The sequence below is a fragment of the Passer montanus genome, unplaced genomic scaffold (genome assembly GCF_014805655.1).
Source record: "Passer montanus isolate IOZ18808 unplaced genomic scaffold, ASM1480565v1 scaffold182, whole genome shotgun sequence".
Lineage (NCBI taxonomy): Eukaryota > Metazoa > Chordata > Aves > Passeriformes > Passeridae > Passer > Passer montanus.
The window spans coordinates 313,922-335,440 of record NW_024365604.1 but is presented as its reverse complement, the minus strand read 5'-3'; the positions used below and the strand labels follow the sequence as shown (position 1 = coordinate 335,440).

Genomic DNA, 21,519 nt, shown 5'->3' with positions numbered 1-21,519 from the left:
ATCACAGAGGAATAAACCCATGCAAGATCAAACACAGAATTATTGCAAAATGGCTGATGTGCTTTCTTCAGAGGAAATCAAAGGCTGAATTTACTGAGCAACAGCTCAGCAGCAACAGAACTAATCAAAGACTCAGTTCTGGTCTCTCTGTGCTTTGTAGATAAGGTTATCAAACAGAATGTCATGCCAGACCAAAAAGGGAAAGCCTTACGTCTTTTACCTCTGTGAACGGATGTACTTGTATAATGACCTCAACCCCAGTGGGTGTATGCATGTGCTTCTGTTTAGGGTCCACTGCCTCCTCCCTCCAAACTGTAGAATTTTCTTGTCATTAAGGTCAAATTTGGTTCCTACTGGCTAACTCACTGAAGTTACTTGAGGAGATGGATGAATTGGCAACACCATTGCTTAAAACTGATTTGCTCCACAAAACTGGACTCCAATTTCTATGTCATTTTTACAGGCACATTCTGCAGACCATTTTCAGCTCCTGGTTTCCCCAGCCTATCTGGAGAGCACTTGCAGAACCAAAACCTACTTTCTAAGCCAGCCACTCAACTTTCCCTCTTTGAAGACAAAAATAAGATCAAAGCCGAACTGTTTTTTCCTGTTGTTTTGCTTACTTAGACATAATTCAACTGAAGTTAGAGCTGTATCAATATAAAATTGAAGACATGTTCCTGTAAATCATGGGGAAATTTATCTTAATCTAACCATTAAAAACAGGAAATCAAATTCACAGCAACTACTGTGTTTTGGTATTTCACATAATGAACCCAAGTAATTTCAAATGAATAAAAAATTGTGTGTTTCCATAGAAACAGGTTAGATGATGACGTATATTAACTAGTGCTCTCAGCAAACCAAACTGCATTGTGGAAATGTCTTCAAAATATGTTTCAAAAACAAATGAAAAATATTTTAACAGCAGGACGTTCATCAACACTTTTTTTCAAATACTACTGAATTCAATATAACACATATATAACAAGAGCCTTGATCAAATGCTAATGCACTTAATGGTAACGCAAGGCTAAACCAGATTGTCAGCGTGAATTTCAACATAAATTTGTAAGCAGATAGTTCATTCTGCTCTGAAACAGGATTAAAAAAACTGAATTGCTTTTCTTTCTTAAAAAATACATCTTGAATTGACTTAGATAAGTATCAGATATCCCACTGTGAATACTGTTTCTAATAGTTTGAAGTTCTTTCATTCAAAACAGCTTCACACTCCAGAAGCTGATTTTATGTAACTAAAGCTTGATTATTTAACTCTAAGAAATGGCAGAGTACATAAAAAATCTAGGCTCTTTTGGAGTTGTTATCAAAAATTCTAAACACTGTCCAATCTTTGCTCTTCTGAAAGGCAAAAGTAAGTGTGCTCTAATTTAGTCCTTGAACCTCAACAGTGTTCAATGGAAACTGTATGAATCTGTAACTGATGAGGTCTTCCCCTTAGTCTAAAGAAAAATCCTGATACTAAAGCAATTTTAATCTAACAGTATATGACTCACAAGAACTTAGAAGTAGAGTCTAACATACTTCTGAAACATAAATAATCTGAGTATTTTTTAAATCTTTACAGCAATCATAGACTTTTTTCCTCCAGCTAAGTACTATACACATTTCTACGTGAGTTGTAAAGCATATATATATGGAAATATAGCAAAAATAGAGTATTAAACAGCTGCACTCAACTTCAACTCCATATTTGCATGTACAGCAAATACTGAAGCATAAGAACATTATTCCCTAATACACACATGGTAATACAAACTGCGAAATCAATGAAGAGTTAATAGAAAACAGTTAAATACAGAATACATGCACATACAAATAAATCACAACTTTTGTCAGCAAATTAAACAAAGAACAGGAAAACATTATGAGATTAAAATGCACTAATAAATTTTACCTAAAAAGCTAGAGATCAGTGGTAACTAATTATTTTTATCATCTCTTATATAGCATGCAACCCTATTAGCTTTACAGAACATTGCAAATTGCATCAATTAAAGATAAACAAATTAAAAGCTTCATAAATCATTAAATGATTTATGTATTTTACATTAATGAGTCTTTTACTTGACATAGAAATAAACAAGCACATACCCTGATCCAAAATCTCTGCATCTTCTTTTTTGGCCTGCTGCAGCAAATAACTTGCATCACTATCCTTGGTTTCTAAAAAATGGATTTAGGATATGATGTTAGCCTTTGGATGTGAATGAAATTGAGTACCCACCTCTTGTGGAAAAACACCCTTTGGAAATGAACATTTGGTGTTTTTATATATATAAACAGTAGTTGTATCGACAACACAGCACTAAAACAACCAGAATAAAAAATAATAAGAATTATATTAGAAGATAGAAGTAGAAATAAAATACAGACATAAAAAATGTACATAGAAATAAGCAAGTACATACCCTGATCCAAAATCTCTCCCTCTTCTTTTCTGTCCTGCTGCAGCAAAGAACTTGTATCACTATCCTTGGGTTCTGAAAAATGGATTTAGAGTATGATGTTAACCTCTGCATGTGAAGGGAATTACCACCCTACTGAGGAAAAAATGCCCTTCTGAATCAAATATGTGGTATTTTTATCATAGTAGTCATACCACATAATACAGCAGTAAAAAAGTTAAATAAAAAAGTTAAATAAATAAAAACAAAAAACTTGTACTTGCTACACAGACACATCAGTCAGATTACCTCTGGATAATACTGTTATTGAAATTTATATGCCTACAACTGTTCAATGTAAAAATTTGAATTCTTTCAAAACACAGCAGTGGGATCTAGAAAACTAGGGCAATGTTATGATTCACTTTTGTAGGAAAGAGACAGAAGACAAACATTACTGTTAATATAAAGTTTGGCATTGAAAAAGAAGCCAGTCTTTAGGGCACACAGGCCACACAACTGTAAAAATATGTTAGAAATTGGAAGACAACATGAGAAAGAAACAGACAAAAGACTATAGCAGACATTTCCACCAAAACCAACAGCAGAATCCCATGATGCTTTAATTAGCAATTTGAATTTTATGCAGAACTGCATTACCTCTTCATGAAAGTTTTGCATACTAACATAACACAGAGATATACATCAGGGGGCATAAGATGGCGCAAATAAAATGGATTACAAGTGGTTTTTACCTTCATGATGTCCATGCATCATCTTCTTCACATCAGACTTGACTGGAATAGGAATATTTGCCTCCTGTGGAATATTTCTGAACATTTCAGGGTTTGTGTTCTGCGTGCAGGTCATATATGAGACAGCATGCTTGGCTTCCATGTAGTACATGATGTAAAAGTTGCACATTTCATCATTGGCAGTACCCCTACACAGTACAGAAAAGATGTGGCACTTAGAAAATAAAGAGCTGAATAGCTATTATTTAATTCATCCAACTTATTTAACAGGACACTGAAATACTGCAATCAAATGTTTACATGTCCCAAACCAAAGCATGCAATATCTGCATTGCAGTGAATATCAGAAATTTCTTTTGGTTTATAGTGGAGAAAAGCAGTGTGGACAAACGCAGCAGGATAAGCACAACCACATCTGCTTCAGATAAAAGACCCCACATATCTCAGAACCTCCTAGTAATTTGCTTTTGATTTCACAGAAAATTGCATCGCCTATTTAAACTGGTCTTCCTTCTAATTTCTCCAGCATACTCCACACAGTTCCCATTGTGTTATCAACTGGGCATACGTTCTGATTAAATATGACAGAGCTGTATCATTCATTACATTACAAATCACTTTTCCACAAATCTGGGACGAATGTAATTTGAAATTGTTGCAAATAATATACATGTTTAATTTCAGCAGCTATTTGACAGATCTTCCCCCTTTCCTCATCAAGTGTATTCATTTACTGTCCAATTACACTGGTTCTAATACCGCAAAATTTATTTTTATTACATATTAAGCTACCATACGTTTCTCTTAAAGAGAGTAGAGCACTGTCATCTTGGGAATAACTTGTTTGTAAGCTTCTGTAACAATGAGTGCAAGGGGAATGATAAAACACTAGCAAAATTCAGCTCTTTGATAAATGTTGTGCATGTACTTGAAACAGAAGTGGCCCTTCTCTACATAATTCTGTCTTCAATAGAAAAAACAGCTGACACAAGTAAGATTTCTTTTCTGAAAAATATTACTTTGTGAAGCAGAGCATATGTAGCCTCTTTATAACTGTGGTCTGATTCTTCCTCTGCAATATAGGTTTGTACCTTTTGTTTAGAGCCACAATCCTGAAAGTTAATAAGCAAGGACTTCTTAACAGAAATTCATATAGGGGTTTACATCAAGATTTTTAATTAGTTTTCACAATTAAACAGTAAGCCTACACTCATTAAAAAAATACAGAGGTGTTCTATTAGCTGTTTGCAAAAAGACATCAGCGCTGCCTTCTCCAGTACCATTCTGCAGCATTCATTTATTTACCATAGCAACAATAATAACACAAGCCAGAGGGGAGAAAGAGAAACACAGAAGGGAGTGTTTCAAAAGGGGAATTGGTTATTTTTCTGTGCATTGGAATTTTGGTATCCCTTGGAGACTACAAAACTCAGCAAGCACTGCTTAAGCTTTTAGAAAGCATAAACTTCACAGCTGAACCTCCAATATCGATCACTATGATTGCTTCCTCTTTAAAACTCCAGTAGAAAATGGGATGTGGAAATTACACAAACTGTGGTTCACCTGACATGCTATTGTATCTAAGCATTTTTAGTGGTTTAATTTCAGGTGGCAGTTAAGTACTGCCACTCACTGCCCCCACTCCTGCCCTCCTCAGAGTGGGACAAAGCAAAACTTCTGGTAAAATATAATAATACTAAATATTACTTATTAATAAATAAATAATAGTAATACTAAAAATAAAATACTAATAATAGGGCATGACTCATACCATACACATTCATATATTATAGTGCAAACACATAATAATAAATATAGCAAAATAATAATTATAATAGTAACAATTACTGTAATGAAAAGGACAGAGAGAGTGCTTCCCCACTGAAAGCATACTAGTACATTGAAAGAAAATACCATAATTTTCTAAGACTGTTTCTTAAACTGTAAGGATTATTCAACAAATAGGAACTACTTGGGAAAGTTACAGAAACATGACAGAAATGTTTTGAACTTGTGAAAAAAAGTCAGCAGCTAAATTAAGGTTTTAATTGTGTCATGTTATTTGTAAAAACCTCTTCTCAATTCATTTTTTCCAACTGTTGCACATCACTATCTTAACTGCCCACTGGAAGGTGATAAATCCATGTTGAATCTTTAACCCCCCACTGAGATGCAAGCTTAGGGTGCACAATGCATAAAAATCTCTTTCCTTGGAATGCTGCAGCGCACACTCCCAGAATGGAGAGATTTCCACATGTTATTTTTGTTTCTCTACATATGCATTCAGTTACAGTTCAAAGAACCACAGCTAAGAGAGTATTAATATTATATGTATTTTTACAGCTGGTTTTGTCACTTGATCTTACAGGGCTGTGTCTGTCACCTGCAGCTGAATACCATCAGTGACTAATACAGTTCAGATTTTCCTATTTTTTGTTATTAGTAATTTCTGGTTTGAGTGTTTTTCATAAAAGCCTGTACATTTTTATACTGAAAAAAGGTAATTTCAGTATTGGTCCAGATTTTTTAAGGCTAGATTTTGCAATAGGTCAAAATATTAGAATTTTATAAGCTTCTATACATTCTAGTTTTGAAACAGTGCAGAGAACTGTGAAGCTTTATTATTTCACTATAAACAGTTAATATTGTCACCTGATTAAGAAATGTATTTTCTAGGATTGAATTCTGAATCCTTCTCTAAGAACATATCAGTCCAATATCTGACTAAGTTGTCTGGCAGTACAGCTTCGCTTTAGAAGTGTTCTGAACACTTCAGCAAAGCGAATATTCATGTAAGTAACGTCAATGAACATTGTGCAGAGATAAATCATAAGTAGATCAGACAGCATAACAAAACATCCTGGCAGAAACTGTTTCTTAGAATTATTTTGGAAGAAGATATGAAACAAAAACATTTCTGCATATAACCAACACCCTGGTAAAACGGGCTCTGAGATGGAGTGAATAGATAAAATTTACCCTATATGTGTCTCTGTAGTTCTGCCTTCCCCACTGAACACACATCTGGCTGCTAGGATATCATCATAGCTAATGTCTATTGGATATTTCACAGGGTAGAATGCCTGAAAAAGAGGATGATTCATGACAATCAGTGAAAGTGCTTCATATTCTCTCTGTTAATAGACACTGATGAGAAGGATGGTACTACATATCCGAAATGACTTTTGCATCATAATCTAATTGTGGTAACACTTGGTAATATTCACTTCCAGGAACACAACAGCACATAACCACTGGAAACACCATGATGCAAATCTGTGGACATGTGATTTCCAATTCAGTTGCTCAGTTTGAAACAAAGACAATTAAAATTCACATTCAGAACTAAAAAGAACCCAACCAACCTGTGGTAGTTGTGGACTCTGCCTACCAATCAATGTCCATTGACCATTTCTCACTCTGTATCCACTCACTACTTTACCTATAAGATCAATATACATGAGAAGTGAGGTATACTTAAAAAATATGTTGCGAAGTTTTTCTGTTAGGTATTTGATATTCCTATGTTATTCTTACCTAGTCTGTGTGTGTGAACTCTGTAGGCAAAAAGGTGCATTGGAGACCTTTTGTAATGGCAGGCAACGTCTGCATCAACCACTGTGAAAATATGATGGCAATAAACAATGACAAACAGATAATTTATCAAACAGAGAAAAGTTGAATTACTGTACTTCATTCAGCATGGTTTACAAAAAGCATATGTACAATGGACAACAGATGATTTCAAAAGATAATAAATAGTATTTTATATTTCTGCAGTGTCCATCTCAAGACATCTGCAAAGAAAAACTAATAAAATATAGTCCAGGTTATTTGAAAATTACTTAATCTGCTCACACATATATAAAATCTCTCTGGCTGAAAGCCAGAACTTCTTTCAGTGTAGTACTATTTAGCAAAATAAAGAAATACATTTACTTACAGACTATGTTGAGGATTGCTTAAAATAAACATAGCTATGGTAAATAATCTACTCGGGGGAAAATTAACATAAACTGATGTAATTCTAAACTAATACAATTTACAATGAAGTCTTGATTATAAAGGCCCAGACCTAATTTAGATTTAGACAAGAGACTTTATCACAGAAATGTTCTAAAATGTTTACAGGGTAATACTTGTGTTAGGTGCAGTAACAGTACCTAAGGAACAGCCTACAGAAAAATCCTGATGCCTTTCTGAGAGATATCACCACACTTCCTGTTTTAACAAATTTCACGCTCCACTTAAGAGCTGTAAATCCAACTGAACATGAGAAGGAAGTTATTAGCAACTACAGAACTGTTTGTCTGCCCTTTTCCCTCACCCTTCCAGGTGAAAAATTAAATTCCTACACTGATCAAATATTCTTGGGAATAGTGTAGGATTAATTTGGTGGGGTTTTCATACTGGAGAGCAAAATATTTTTAATTTCAGTTCAAATTTAAAAATGTTTCAAGTTGCTCAATTCACTAAACAGCTAGAGTCAGCTGAGCATTTGACCACCTCATCGTATTTAGGCAGCTCATTATGGTGCTCTTGATTATCTCCTTAAAAATTTGGTATAGCAGAGTACAGTCAGTGTCCAACTTCCTTTAAACAGTACATCCCATGTTAGCCATAGAAAGGATAGGGAAGTTTCCAAGCTGAGGATTAGATAAAATTCAGGATTCTGAACAGAAATAGCTTAGAAACTTTTTATTACAGGTGGGTTTTTTGTTTGTTTTGTTGTTTGGTTTTTTTAGCATTTTGACCTTTTAACTGCCTAGGACCTTTACTCCCAACATGGGAATACAATTCTTAAATAGCAGCTCCTTACTGGTAGAAATTAATTTCTTAAAACTGAATTCTTAGTAGAATCACAAAAGTCATGAATAACATATGAAGAAGAGTCCAAAGCAGTTCATGGCTTTTCAGAGGTGAGAGGAGGAATTAGAAAAAAGATAGGGCATGTTTAATAAAATATAAGATGAAAATAAATTAAAGAAATACTCATTATTATTTCTACACGTGTTCATACAGCATTGATTACCTTTACTGATTTAGTCATAGGGAAACAGGATACAATCTAAAACATAACTATTTTTTTCCTCATTTGTTCAATCAGTCAAATAAATAATTTGTCCATTTACATATCAGCAAACCTCTGTCAAATTTTCTTCCACAATAAGCAACAATAATAGATCAGATGTTGAAATTATATAATCACTTTGCAAAATGATAACTCACCTTTCTTGCCTGGTGGTATGACCGTGTTCACAGACATCATAAGATACATTCCTGCAATCAAAGGCTGCCTGCAATGGAAAATCCAAGCTCTGGTAAACAAGTCCTCTGTAAAATATAACTGCAAGTGACTTCATATCCAATACCATTTGATACCACTAATTTCTAAACACTGGATTACATCTGAAACAGGTCTCCTAAAAACGAAGCTGTTTCACAGCAGTTCCTCTCTCCCTCTCTTTTTTGCTACCATTTCTAAAGCATTTTCTGCAATGTATGTGAAATAGGACAAAGCTATCATCTGCATAATTGCCGTTCTCATCCCAGAATACTAAATATGAAGCTCTTAAACTGTATTAACCCAGTACTCTTAGCACAGCTGTTTCAAATTTCTTAGCAGAAATGAAATTTTTTGCCAGCAGATGACATGACTTTGTAATTCTTAATATTGTGAAGTATGTATTATTCTTATTTCAAATGTTTTCAATGGAATCCACAATTTCTATTCCAATAAAAAATAGGTAAACATTTTTAAAAATACTCACTTTTGATGTGTCAGATGTAAAGTTACACCAGAGCAGTCCTTGTGTTTATCTGTACAAATTGTAAAAGTTTAATCATTAGTAACTGAATCCATGCATCCATGCAAATTACTACATATTAACAAGATTTTTCTGCTGTGTAAAAAATAACAGAAAACAGAACAAGTCTTAATCTTACTGTGTGCAGTAAAATTGTTATACTGTGGAAATACTACTGAAATTTGCACAAACCTGATCATCTCAGTACTGCATTTGTAGAAATCCTAATAGAAAGAAAAACTTTGGTGGATGAAAACTACTGTAGAAAATTTAGATGTTAATGAACTAGCATTTGGGAAATGAAACAGCATCATATTTACACTAGTAGCAAAAGTAGTTTTGTTTCAAACTAATTTATATTTTGATCGAAGTTAGAAAAATTAAAGGCTTGTGAGAAGCAATAATTTTAAACATTAATAACGCAGCTGCCAGAAATCCTTGTAATGAAAGTCAGCAGGTGAACTTGATATACCAATACAGACAGCAATTCTACTTAAAACTGGATATCTTGAAGGTGAGTAAAAATAGCTAATTCATTTGTTAGTGTGCTGTATCATCATTAGCTGATATGTTCAACATTTTAATTTGAAGACCCAGTCATCTTGACAGTTACTAAATTATAGTTGGCCATCTGGGAGTTCAATCTTTGCTCCTTTTTAAGCAAGTTTCTTTTTCTAATGTTTATACAATAATAGCTGTAGTTATAAGATGGATCTGTCTCCAAAGCAAGTAAACAGAACATTCTGAAAAAATATTACCCAACCATATATGTTTCGGGTAAGAAAGATATCAGAGTATCTACAGTAACAAGCGGTAATTTCTGAGAATTTTTCCTCCTATCAATAGCCAGATTCCAAACGGAAAAAGTAGTGCATTTGAACAGAAAAAAGGATAATGGCCAAAGTGGGACAACACATGGAAAACTGACAGATTAAAAACTGTCAGTTCAGCTTTTCACACATTAGCTATTTCAATCACCCCACATGTCATTAATAAGGGATAATACTCAGTTTGCTTTTCACCATCACCGATAGTAAAATTTATAAGAATTTGTTTTCACTATGTTCACAAAGTAGATCTATAAATTAATTATGTGTTATTCAATTGAAATAGCTCCTAATACAATTGCACTGCGTTCTCATAATGCCATTATCATGGCTTCTACAAATTCTTAGTTACTTTAGCTCTGTGCATCTCAATAAACACTTTTGGATTTAAAAGTCTGAATCATGATACCACAGTTGCACCTTTACAAATAGCAACAAAAAATCTAAGTCTTCATTGTACACAGAAAAGTAAGAACAGTAGCTCTTTCATCAAGATTACTTACAAGAATCACGACTACTAAATCAAGAATCAAAAAATGCCAAAAAGACTAAGTTATTAGGACAAAAGAAGGGGAATGGTAAGAAAACATTCAAGAGAAAGAGAAATTACACTCCTTTTCAATGGTTTTAGAAGAAGTTCAATATATGTATATACTGTTAATCTTCTTCCCTGCAGGCAGCTTCACTTCCAATCCCAGTGTTTGCTACCAAGGTCTTTATAAAGTCTCTTCTGCCCCACCCTCCTAATTTTAAACTGATTTTTTTCTTATTTATGTAGAACAGGTGATGCTCCAGAACTCCGTTTTTGTAAGTTTAATATTGTTAGAACTCTGCACTACATGAATTTCAATGGAAATTGGAAAATGCATGCTCCCTCTCAGAACATTATTACTTAAAGTAATGAAATATAAAATTTTAAAATGCAATCAGTTATTTTGTGTCTCTCAGTTTTGGAATTTTAATTGAAAACATCACCATTCTATCTTTTGAAAACAGCTGCAAAATTATCCCCAAGCCATCAAACTGATTTCATATTTGAACAATTTAGCCCTTACTAGGTCACAGCCATAAAAGTAGCACCATAGGAGGAGGGGGAAAAAACCCTCAAATATTATTTCTGTTTGGTAATATTAAAGTATTTTGACACAATTTGAATTTTCAGAACATGGAAAAAATGCTGATTGCATTTTCATCCAAAGAAAGCAATTTCAAAATGAACTGAAGATAGTTGGAAAGTTGCTACTAATTTTTACAATTGTTACTATATATAGCAATCATCTAAATCATTATCATGAGAAGCACAAATGAACTTCCGTCACAAGTATCTGATCTGCAGTGCTGCGTTAAGCATAATGGATAGATACATTAGTCTAAATCTTTCAGGAATTCCTACAGTGCTTTATAATTCTGTTTGTAGTTATACTTAGCCATAACTGAACTAAATGTTTTTCCATCAACTATAGAGTCATGCTGGAACTGATCTGCTTCTTCTTCCTTCAGTTCACCTCTTTCAAACACTCAAAGCTTTGAACACTTCACTGAATAATGCTGACAAGTTCTGCTCTGCCTTTTGTGTTCTGTGCAAGTATAACATAATCATATTAAATATTCCCTGTCTTTATTTACCCATACCAAACACAGCCAATGGTGCATGTTACACTAGCTTCAGATTTTAAGGACATAATTTTTACAAAAAATTGTGTATGACAATATTAAAATGATCATTCAAAGTTTAACTGCCAATAAATGTTTAAATGTTTTCTAGGAGAAATATCTCAAATACTATAAATACTCAACAGTTTTTCAAATTAAATGCTCACACCTGATGTGAAGGCAAATTATGCTAAAGAGAAACACTCTCCTTCTGTAAACTGATTTTGCTAAGACTTCTGAAGGAAGCCTGATAGGCTTTCTGCTAATCTGTCTATCCAGATCCACAGTCCTTAACTCATCAATTATATGCATGGTAATCTGCCACAGACATTGAGACTTCTAGGACTTCCTAGACACTTAAAATTGTATGGGTTTTTTACTCATAACAACAAACACTCTTCAAAACCTAATTTCTTTGCACTCTGAGAATGGAGATTATATATTACTGAACACTCTGCTCAAACTATTTATTCAACTTCTTCACTGCTCTGTTTCTAGTATTTCATAGGAACAGTATAGCACTCATTCATGGTGACTAGAATACTTACAAATTTCCACTGCAACAGAGTGGCACATTTTATGAAAACCCCTTGTTATTTCAAAGTCAGCCATTGATTTGCACCGGAATTTCCACATACTGTCTCAGAATTGGCTTTGCTTCATTAAAGGTAAGAAGTAGCCTCAAAGGTGAGCACAACCCCTGAGCAAGTCAATTCCAAAGCTAATGCCCATGGGAAAGTAATTCTGTACAAGTTATATTTATTGAGCAAAGACATGCAGCACAAAAAAATGAACGTGAGATCCTAATACAGAATGAGACAAATAATACTGCATTTAATATTGGTATCTAATATTGGATACATAAAACTACCTTAGTTTGTTTTTTTTCATGTAAATTAAGGTGCTTGTACTTGCCGATCTGTTCACTCATCCAGTATCAATTCATAAAAATTTATTTTTAGAAGTCTAGTGTGAAATCTGGAATGAAACTTACTCAGTTTGTGAAAAACAAAATGCAAACATAGACTCCCCAGTGACATTTTCACAACTTACTTTCCAGACAGAAAGGAGGCAATTGTTGATCCTGGTTCAATATAAATTTTTTAACAGATGAAGACCTCATAAAGGTCACAGATGACTGATTTGCTAAAAGGATATAAAAATGTATCATAGCCATGCATCTCTGTGAATATGAAAGGCTGATTTTATTCAAGACCCTGGAATATTCATTCATATTCATGAATGTCAAAGAGAAGCACACAAATCTAATGCTCAGAATAACATTCAAGAGTAATGTTCAAATGACAAAATACAACTCACATTCTTAGGAGGAAACACATCTTTTTAAGACATCTACTAGCTTGGTGGCCATAACTAATTACTCTCCCCAGCCAAAAAAACCAAACCCTAAGACAATATTAAGAACCCTACACCCCACTTAGAAATTATATGTCATTATATGCAATGTGGGCAACACAATGCTTGCAGAGCGTGATAGCAGGGAGAAATAAATCTACTCTCAGTGAAAAGCTGGGGTTAAAAGAAGAAGCTGAGAATGCAAGAAAGCATTGTTCATTGTGCAAAAACAAGAGAGAGAACAAGAAAGGGAATGAAAAAAAAAAAAAGCCAAAGCTTTTTTTTCATCAAATGAAGATGAAAGACTTCCTCAGAAATTTGGCCTGAACATATTGACAAAAAATTATAAATTGCTTCAAAAAATGCAACAGATGCACACATACAAAATGACAGAATGTGAAAACTTTCCATTTCAGAATAGCTAAAAGATCTTATCATTGACAACTTCTAAACACTTTGATTCTTGGGGATAACAATTATATTCTTATAATGTGCTGGAAAGGACTAAGGTAATAATATGGCAGATTACAAACAACATTAGTCTTTGTTATACAAAGGAAAAAAACCCCAACATTCTAGGCATTAGAAAAATACAATATTTTTTAAAATTCAGATTCAAAGGTGCTTACATAGAATAATAAAATAAGACCAGGATTACAACTGCACTGCATATCCCTACAGCCCAAGTTCAAAGCTGACTGGGTCCCTTTACAGACCTAAAGATGGCTAGATATACTTTAATTTGAATCTGAACTCGAAACACTTATGACTATATAAAAAGGCAGACAAATTTCCAACACTTTTTTACTTGTTTACTTGCATCCACTATCAGGCAGAACTCCACAGTAATTTTGGCTTTTAAAAAAGTAAAGAAAATAAAATATAATAAAAATATATAATGAAATGTGCCAAACCTTCACAGTAGTGTTCAAAGATATTCAATGCATAATTTTCAACTAGTTTCACAAGTGTTTTTAAATTTCAGGAATAACCTAATGGGAATTTTCTTGTAATTGTGACTGATTAGCTAGTGAATATTATCAGTTCACAATCTGCTCAAGTAAGATGACACGTTAAGTGTGTTTACACCTATTTGTTTCAACTTCATTAAACAAACCACTGAATTATATATGGAAACCCCAAGTTTCTCCCTAAATGTGAAATTGTTAATCTATTTCTTGATTACTTTATTTCATTTGCTCCACAATTTTTGAAGAAAAAAATGGTTTCCACCTTTCAGATATTTACAGAGATACATTAAGTTTATGAAGTCAAATTAATACAGAAATGGTATTCCAAAGATGCCCACTGATCTTTGCAAAGGGCATTAACAGAAAAAATATTTTCTACAGGTAAATATTTTTGATGATGTAGGTGATACAACTTACAGAGCAAATTTCCAAAATGCATACCTCTAAATGCACTAACATCTCCATAGTGTACCTGGAGAACAAAGTATCTGCTACCCGTTTCTCCTCCAACTCTGAATCCAACACCTAAGAGAAGGAAAATGTATTGTTTTCAGGAAAAAAGAAAATGTAAGATGATTCACCATCACTGACAATTTAAAAAAATACAAATCACTTTACTGGCTAAGAGTGAAAGGGTAGAAAATTTCAGACACCACTGAATAGAACTTTGTCCTGAAACCCAGGAAGACCACCAGCACATGATCCCAAACAGACTAAAAAGCTAGGATCATAACTTCATTATGAATAAGTATCTGCTTTATGCAGAGAACTCTCTAAATCAAAGAACATTAATACAGATGTTTTAAAAATCCAAAATAAAAATGAAATCTTACTATCCACGCAGGATTTGGTGGACCTTTCATTTCTCATACAACCTGTGCATGATACAAACTAATTAACACTAACTTACTAAGAAGACATTGAGAATGAGAAGAGAAAAAGGTCTGCAGTAAAATATTTTTAGATTTAAATTAATATTATATGCAGAAAAAAATCGAGGAAATTATGCAGCTATGGTTACTTGATGAGACAAGCAAGCACAGGCACAAAACACAATAGAGAAGCTTGAAATAATTTGAAATAATGAAATTGCAAATTATCACCATCACCAAAAGGGATTTCTCTAAACCAATTCTACAATGAACATTTTTCAAAAGAAGCAGAAAAAACAATTTCTTCGTATTTGGTCAGAGAATCCCACCATAAAAGGCAAAGCCACCTTATAAATGAGACTTCAGCCTCTCTGTACACAAATGAGGAATCTTTAGGAATACTCCCTAAAAACCTTTTATTTTTGCACAGCTTACCAACAAGAAAAGCATTAATAGCTGAGGTTTAACAGCAAAACTTGTACATAATCCTCTAAGTACAAAACATCTATAGAATCCTCCATTTAACAATTTTTTTAAACTTGACATTCTGATAACCAAATCAAATAATATTCATGTTGGCAAGTGTGTAACTGCCTCTGGCTATGCAAATGGGCAGTAAAAGATGAAAGAAAAAGAACCAAACTTTGAATTCAAGATATTTTCAGATCAATGCTATACAGATGGTAGATATTTCTAAGACCCTTAGCGATTATTAAAAAGAAGCACTTCACCCTGTTTTCCAGACATACCACTCCAAGTAGCTTAAAATGTTTTGATTTAATTTAGTAGGGTTGTCTATTATACAAGAAAATGGGTATAAAAGCATGCTGCTCAACTGCATCAAAGCATTAAAAATGGAAAACACATTAAATTGTCAACATATACTTTAAACAGGAAAATATCAATGTTTCAATTGAATTTTTTTGTGCTTTTCCAAACAAACAAAAATATTTAATATAGTTTGTGTGCTACTGAAAGATACATAAATGGTAACCTTCTAGTAACATACAGTAGGAAATGCAAGATTAATGCTATAGAAAATAAACAGTATATTATTATACTTATCTCTGTCTTTTTTACCTTTATAGAAACCCATAATGGTATAGCAAACAGAATGACAAAAACCCACAAGTATATTAGCTAGCATAATATATTTCATAGTTAATTAGGCTGATGTTTATACATTTTCTATCCATTAGACATAATAAAAATATTACAGGATGTTCTCAGATACGCCAGCTTCTTACTTCAATGTCCTCCTTCTTCCCCTGCCCCTGCACACAAGAACTCCATACTAAAGGACCAATACCTTTGGGCAGCCTGGTGGGTGGAGCATTTCTTGCCCAAGCATACAAAATGTTAGATTTATCTTTGCATGTTCCTTCATCACAGTCCCTAAAAATATGAGGAAAGAAAAGGGAATACAATTTTTAAAGTTTTGAAATCAGAAAACAGCAGGTGAGTTACATGCAAAACCACTAACTTCATGATCTGTGAAGTTTTGAATGTATGCTGATTAAACACAGTTATTTTAATGTAGATTGCATTCACAAATATTGGTATATGTTCCACCTTTTTTTATTTCCCTCCCTTTGCATTTAGGCAGTGTTAGACAGTTCTGATGGGCCCTGTCAGCCTATTAATCAGTGTTGGAAGTAATGAAGGAATATTTTATGGTAATGAACTGTACAAAAATGTCTAGCATTATTAACTCAAGTGATACAAAATTACAATATTTACACAGAAGAATAGGACTCATGCACAAAGCAGAAAAAAACTCCACAAAACATAAAATTGGTTATTTAAAATTAATTTAAAAATCATTGTCAAAAAAAAGTAACAGAAAGCTGTATATGAACCCACAGATCGAAGGCACTCACGCCCTGTACTTAATGCGAGCTCATTGCTTTAAGTTAATTCTTATTCCACTGCGCAATTTTTTGTTTTTCAAAATAGAAAAATCACACACATACGCATACATACACACAAAAAAAAAAAAAATCATAAAAAAAATGCAAAACAAAAACCCAAGGGAAAACAAAAAGAAAAAAGAAGGGTTTGCCAAGTTAATAGGCCACAAAGAGGTCAAAAATATTTACAGTAGCAGAGACCTTGAGTTGTCCCTAGCCTCTGCAGCCAGCACCTTGCAGGTGACACTGAAGGTGAAGAATAAAAGACTCCCAAAGACTGGTAAATTCTAGATGCCTTAAATCTGCAAGAACTGGTAAACCTGAGGCAGAGACACCACCAAGTCTCAGTAGCCAGACATAGTTGTACAGACAGCACAATATGCCTGGACCACATCCAAGAAGGCATTAACTGCTATATGTGGGTGTAGGCTGCATGATGATACTCATAGATAATCAAACACGGGACCCTAAGGAGCTTTCCAAACGCTCACCTAGAATACACTTCTCCCTCTTTATTCTGAATTAGAGAAAAGGTTTATTTACAGGGTGTATTTGTGCCTTTTTCCAATGGCAAAGCATCCATGGCCCTGAGCACGGAGTGTAGAAGGTGTGCAGCACACACAGGTATGACTTCTAGGAAGTTTCACCCTGAAACTATTCAGACTACATCAACAGACTCAAGCCAGATGCGATAAAGGTTGGTGTCTATGCAAGTGTTTCATTCAAAACTGAAATGGCACAGGCTCTGCTCTGTTTATCCCTGCCCGTAAAATGATACTTGGGAAAACATTTGTATATGTAAGGCATGGTTTCAGTCACCTGAAATTGTGGGGAAAAAAGAGTGTCACAGCGTGAGGAAGAGTATAAAAGAGTATAAACACAAAAAAGACCAGGATATCTAGCAGATGCACCTCAGTCATGTTTCTGCTGAGATTGGCTAAGCCATATGTGCAAATAAATGATGATGATGCTTTCCAGGTATCTCTCAGAGATAACTAGCTCTTCTGGCATGTATATCAAACCACATCAGCAGGATATCATGCATTTCTTTCATCAGTGAGCTTTACTGCAGCCTAGCTACTGTATTTAAGTCTGACTGAAAGCTCTGCCATAATCATGAGAGTATCAAGAGAAAGGGGAACACACCACTTCTTTTTTAGTAGCTTTACTTGCAACATGTATTTCTAGACCTTCATTACTAACAGTTTGCTCACCTTCCCCTTCAAACATGCCCATGTCCCAAAAGACAATCAAAATTTACTTCAAGATAAGTGATATGGATTTTAGTTTAGATGGATTCAGCTGCAACTGAAAATTATGTAGCTTTCCACTGCTACTATACAAAAAAAGCAAAAGACTTAATGGATCTACCTACTATTGAGCTGCACAACTTGAGAATGTGTTGAAGAGATTGTTTAGGAGGAATGCCAGAAAGAACTACAAGCACAGTCCCAGCTTTACCACAACACTTTGGGCTCAACTGTCTTTAATTTATACCACAGTATTTTTAAGAACACATTAATTAGGAAAAAGCCCTGTGCAGGCTGCTTCAAACTTTCTTCCAAGAGACTGCGAGAATGGAGGGGGAAAACTACAAGGGAAAATGTAAATTACAGACACTGGTCTTTCATTTAATTTAAAAAATGGTCAACCATCTCATTTGCCATCAATGATAATGTTGAAACATTAAGTTTTCAGAAAAAACAAACCTAGAGGATATCGCAAAGAAGAGGTAATAAGATAAAGAGATTGAAAAGCAGGGAGCTAGTAAAAAGTATAACTTTAACTAGCAAAAAAATCACTGAAATTCATAGCTACTTTACATACAAAAAATGAGATTCAAAACCGAATGAGACACAGAATACCTTAAAAATGGACTATAGCTGCATATTATACACTATTGTTCTAAAAACTGATTTTGACTCAAAATTTGGAGTTGAGTGGGGTAAGAGAGAGCTTACTGACTGCTTCATGGATCTTTGTGGTTTTTGCAAACTCTCCTGGGCTTCCCAAAGGCATTCTCCCCAGTCTTGGGTAAGCTCAACAGCTGCTTTTATTAATGGCACTGGGGTTTTGACTGATTACCTAGACTGAAAGTAAAATATTTCACTATGTCAGCAAGACCAGTATTTGGCTATCCCTTTAGCACATTTGCATTGGTTATGGTAACAAATAACTTCTTTTATTTCTTTCTTTGTTACGCTGCACTCCTGAATACTAATCAATACTTTAAAAAAACATAATTGAGGTGATTAAGTAAGACAAATCATAATTTTTAGCTCTTAAATATTGCAGAACATTCTGGGGCAGTGGCAATAGTAAGAAACTACACTTGAAAATACAATTCTTTCTACTGTCCTCACTGTCCCTCATGCAGTGAAATAAAAGTCCTTCATTGAACTAGTCATGACATATTTTGCAACCTCTACTGAACTATTGATGTCAAAGGCATCTAAAGCCATTCTTTCCTGCCAACAGAAACAACCATCTGATAGAGGAATCATCAGGTGGCCATCTATGACCTGCACTTATACATTTGTTTGCATAAGGTAACTATTTAAAGTTGCCCTGCCTGATCTCAAAATAATAGCTTTATCTTTGAATCAGCTCATTCACAAGAGATTATTTCAGTGTTAGGTTTGATGCAGCCCAACACTTGTCTTTCCAGGAGACTCACAAGTTCTGAGTAGTTCAACATTTCCTTTTAAAGCATTCAAGTGCATTCCTGATTATCTACAGAGAATCTGAACTTTATCAATCAGTTCAGGCATGTTACCTCAATTTCAACACAGTTTGTCACCTCAGGCAAAACTTGTCATTGTGGCTGAACTGTTTTTAGATCACTTATGATCAAGGAATAGAAGTAGCTATGCCATTTTTTTTAATGCACTGAGCAACACCTGAGGCAATGAACCCTGGGAAATGATTTTTTTTCCCTGTGGAAATGCCTGGGTATTTTCAGAAGGGAGAACAACCTTTAGCATTTGTTCAGATAAAGATTCTACCACACTGTAGTGAATGTTGGAACCAGAGCAGGTTCCATACAACTTGAAAGCCTTTTGGAAGGCCAGTGACATTTGCAAGTATAGTGTCAAATCACCAGAAAAGGTAGCAGGCCAGATGGGCATCACAGATTTTGGCTTCGCAAGACTATGGCCAAAGGGCAGCTAATCCCAAGTCATCTGGATGCTTCTCATTTCTCCCCACTAAAAACGGGCCTGAACCAAACTTCACAACTCAGGAAAACTAATTTTGACCTTCCATTCTGAATGTTCCTAACAGCCTATTCTTCATAATAAAACTAATCCACAGCATTATGGTAAAGAAAAACTTGACTTGAAAAACCATATGTAACTAATAATATTCCAGAACTTTGAAAAAGAAACTAGAAGAAAAAAATCTATGTGGCATGCCTAATTTAATCAAAGCTGGCTCTGTAAAAATGTTGAGCATGTTAAAAGTAAGGAGAGGATCCCTGCTAAACAAGTCTTACAGTGGTCCGCTCAAACAACTGTTCCTTCCATACTAGATGAAAGAGCAAGAGAAGTCATCATTTGCTAGCCTTCAGGTAACTAAAGGAACAGCACATAACCAAACAAAAGAAACAACAATGAAGACCAGTAACACACCGTCACCGAAATTACTTTAATAAAATTAGGTCAGAAGTTTCTAGCACTCTTTAGTCTATTTTATGTAGAAAACATGATCACCTTTCTAGCCTTGCAAATAACTGTGGGTAGAGCAAGATAAAAAGCTGCAAACTGCTGCAAAAACAGGGATGTGAAATGATGACAGAGCTTTCATTTTGAAAATGCAAAGCAAACACAAAACCTCAGAAAATACACATAAAAAATAGAAAGACCTAATCAAAACCTGCAAATGAAAAACTGAAAATAGCAGATTTAAACACAACATTAATGTATTTGGTCTGGCTAAAATGGAGTTAATTTTCACCACAGCAACCCTCACAGTGCTGAGATTCGAATGAGTAGCCAGAAAGGTGTTGATAACACATCAGTGTTTGGGAAAGACTGTGACCTGTTAGTAGAGGTCACAGCCAGGCCAGCTGACCCAAATTGACCAAAGAAATATTCCGTACCATATTATATCCACTCAACAATCAAAGGTAATAGAAAGGAAGAGAAGGAGGGTGGGGACACACACACACACACACGCGCGTTGGTTATTTATGACATTTGTCTTTCAGAGCAACCATTACTTGTGCTTGGAAGTGGCTTGGTGATGAAAAGAAGAGAATAAAATATTTTCTTTTCCTCCACTTCTGCACAACACCTGCTTTTGCTTTATTAAACGGCCTTTGCTTTGACTCATGAGGTTTTTTCCATCCTGAGGAGTGGAGGGATAGAGCAGCTTGGTGGGAATCTGATGTCCAGCAAAGCTCAATCCATCATAACAAAATAAATATCTTGTCATTTGACAGGTAGGTCAATCAAGAACAAAAGCAACATTAGCTGCCACACTGCAAAGGCTGTCATTGGTGAGTCTTCTGCTGAGAGAGTGAAAGTACAAGCAAGGAGCTCAAACTACCTGAACTCTAGACTCAAAACAGGGATTTCAGTCTGATTCAGTTTTGAAAAACTTTGGTTTTTGGCTTTGCAGTCATGTCTTCTACAACCTCAGAACATCAGTTAGTTGTGAATTAGGCATTGTCTCATAACTCCATCTTAACAAAAGCTCCTGATCAATCTGTAACAACATAATTCTATCATGTACAAATTATTCCAAGGTTCTATTAAAACTATTCCAGAAATATGAAAACAGCACAAGCCCCAAGTACAATCTACACAGTTTTAAATAGGATACTCACCTGTTTTTAAAAGGTCAGAATGGAAAGGTTTCATGTTGGAATACTATTCACATTAAAGTATTCAAGTATATTCTATTATTTGAGATACAATAAAAAACACAGAAAAGCTGCCTGCACGGAAAAGAAATTCAT

General features: G+C 34.4%; 1 protein-coding gene across 16 annotated transcripts in view; it reads right to left on the bottom strand.

Moving 5' to 3' along the window:
* Positions 1-21,519, bottom strand: part of PAM (peptidylglycine alpha-amidating monooxygenase) — a 115,422-nt gene that overhangs the window by 30,719 nt on the left and 63,184 nt on the right. For 15 of the 16 annotated variants that reach the window (XM_039705677.1, XM_039705683.1, XM_039705688.1 and 12 more), the window contains 10 exons: positions 15,959-16,044; positions 14,219-14,302; positions 8,935-8,983; positions 8,393-8,460; positions 6,701-6,781; positions 6,529-6,605; positions 6,143-6,246; positions 3,164-3,351; positions 2,433-2,504; positions 2,116-2,187 (listed from right to left, as the gene is read on the bottom strand). In XM_039705677.1, coding sequence (XP_039561611.1) covers positions 2,116-2,187; positions 2,433-2,504; positions 3,164-3,351; positions 6,143-6,246; positions 6,529-6,605; positions 6,701-6,781; positions 8,393-8,460; positions 8,935-8,983; positions 14,219-14,302; positions 15,959-16,044 — 881 coding nt within the window. The remainder of the gene's footprint in view (positions 1-2,115; positions 2,188-2,432; positions 2,505-3,163; positions 3,352-6,142; positions 6,247-6,528; positions 6,606-6,700; positions 6,782-8,392; positions 8,461-8,934; positions 8,984-14,218; positions 14,303-15,958; positions 16,045-21,519) is intronic. The other variant, XM_039705686.1, reaches the window with a different exon arrangement.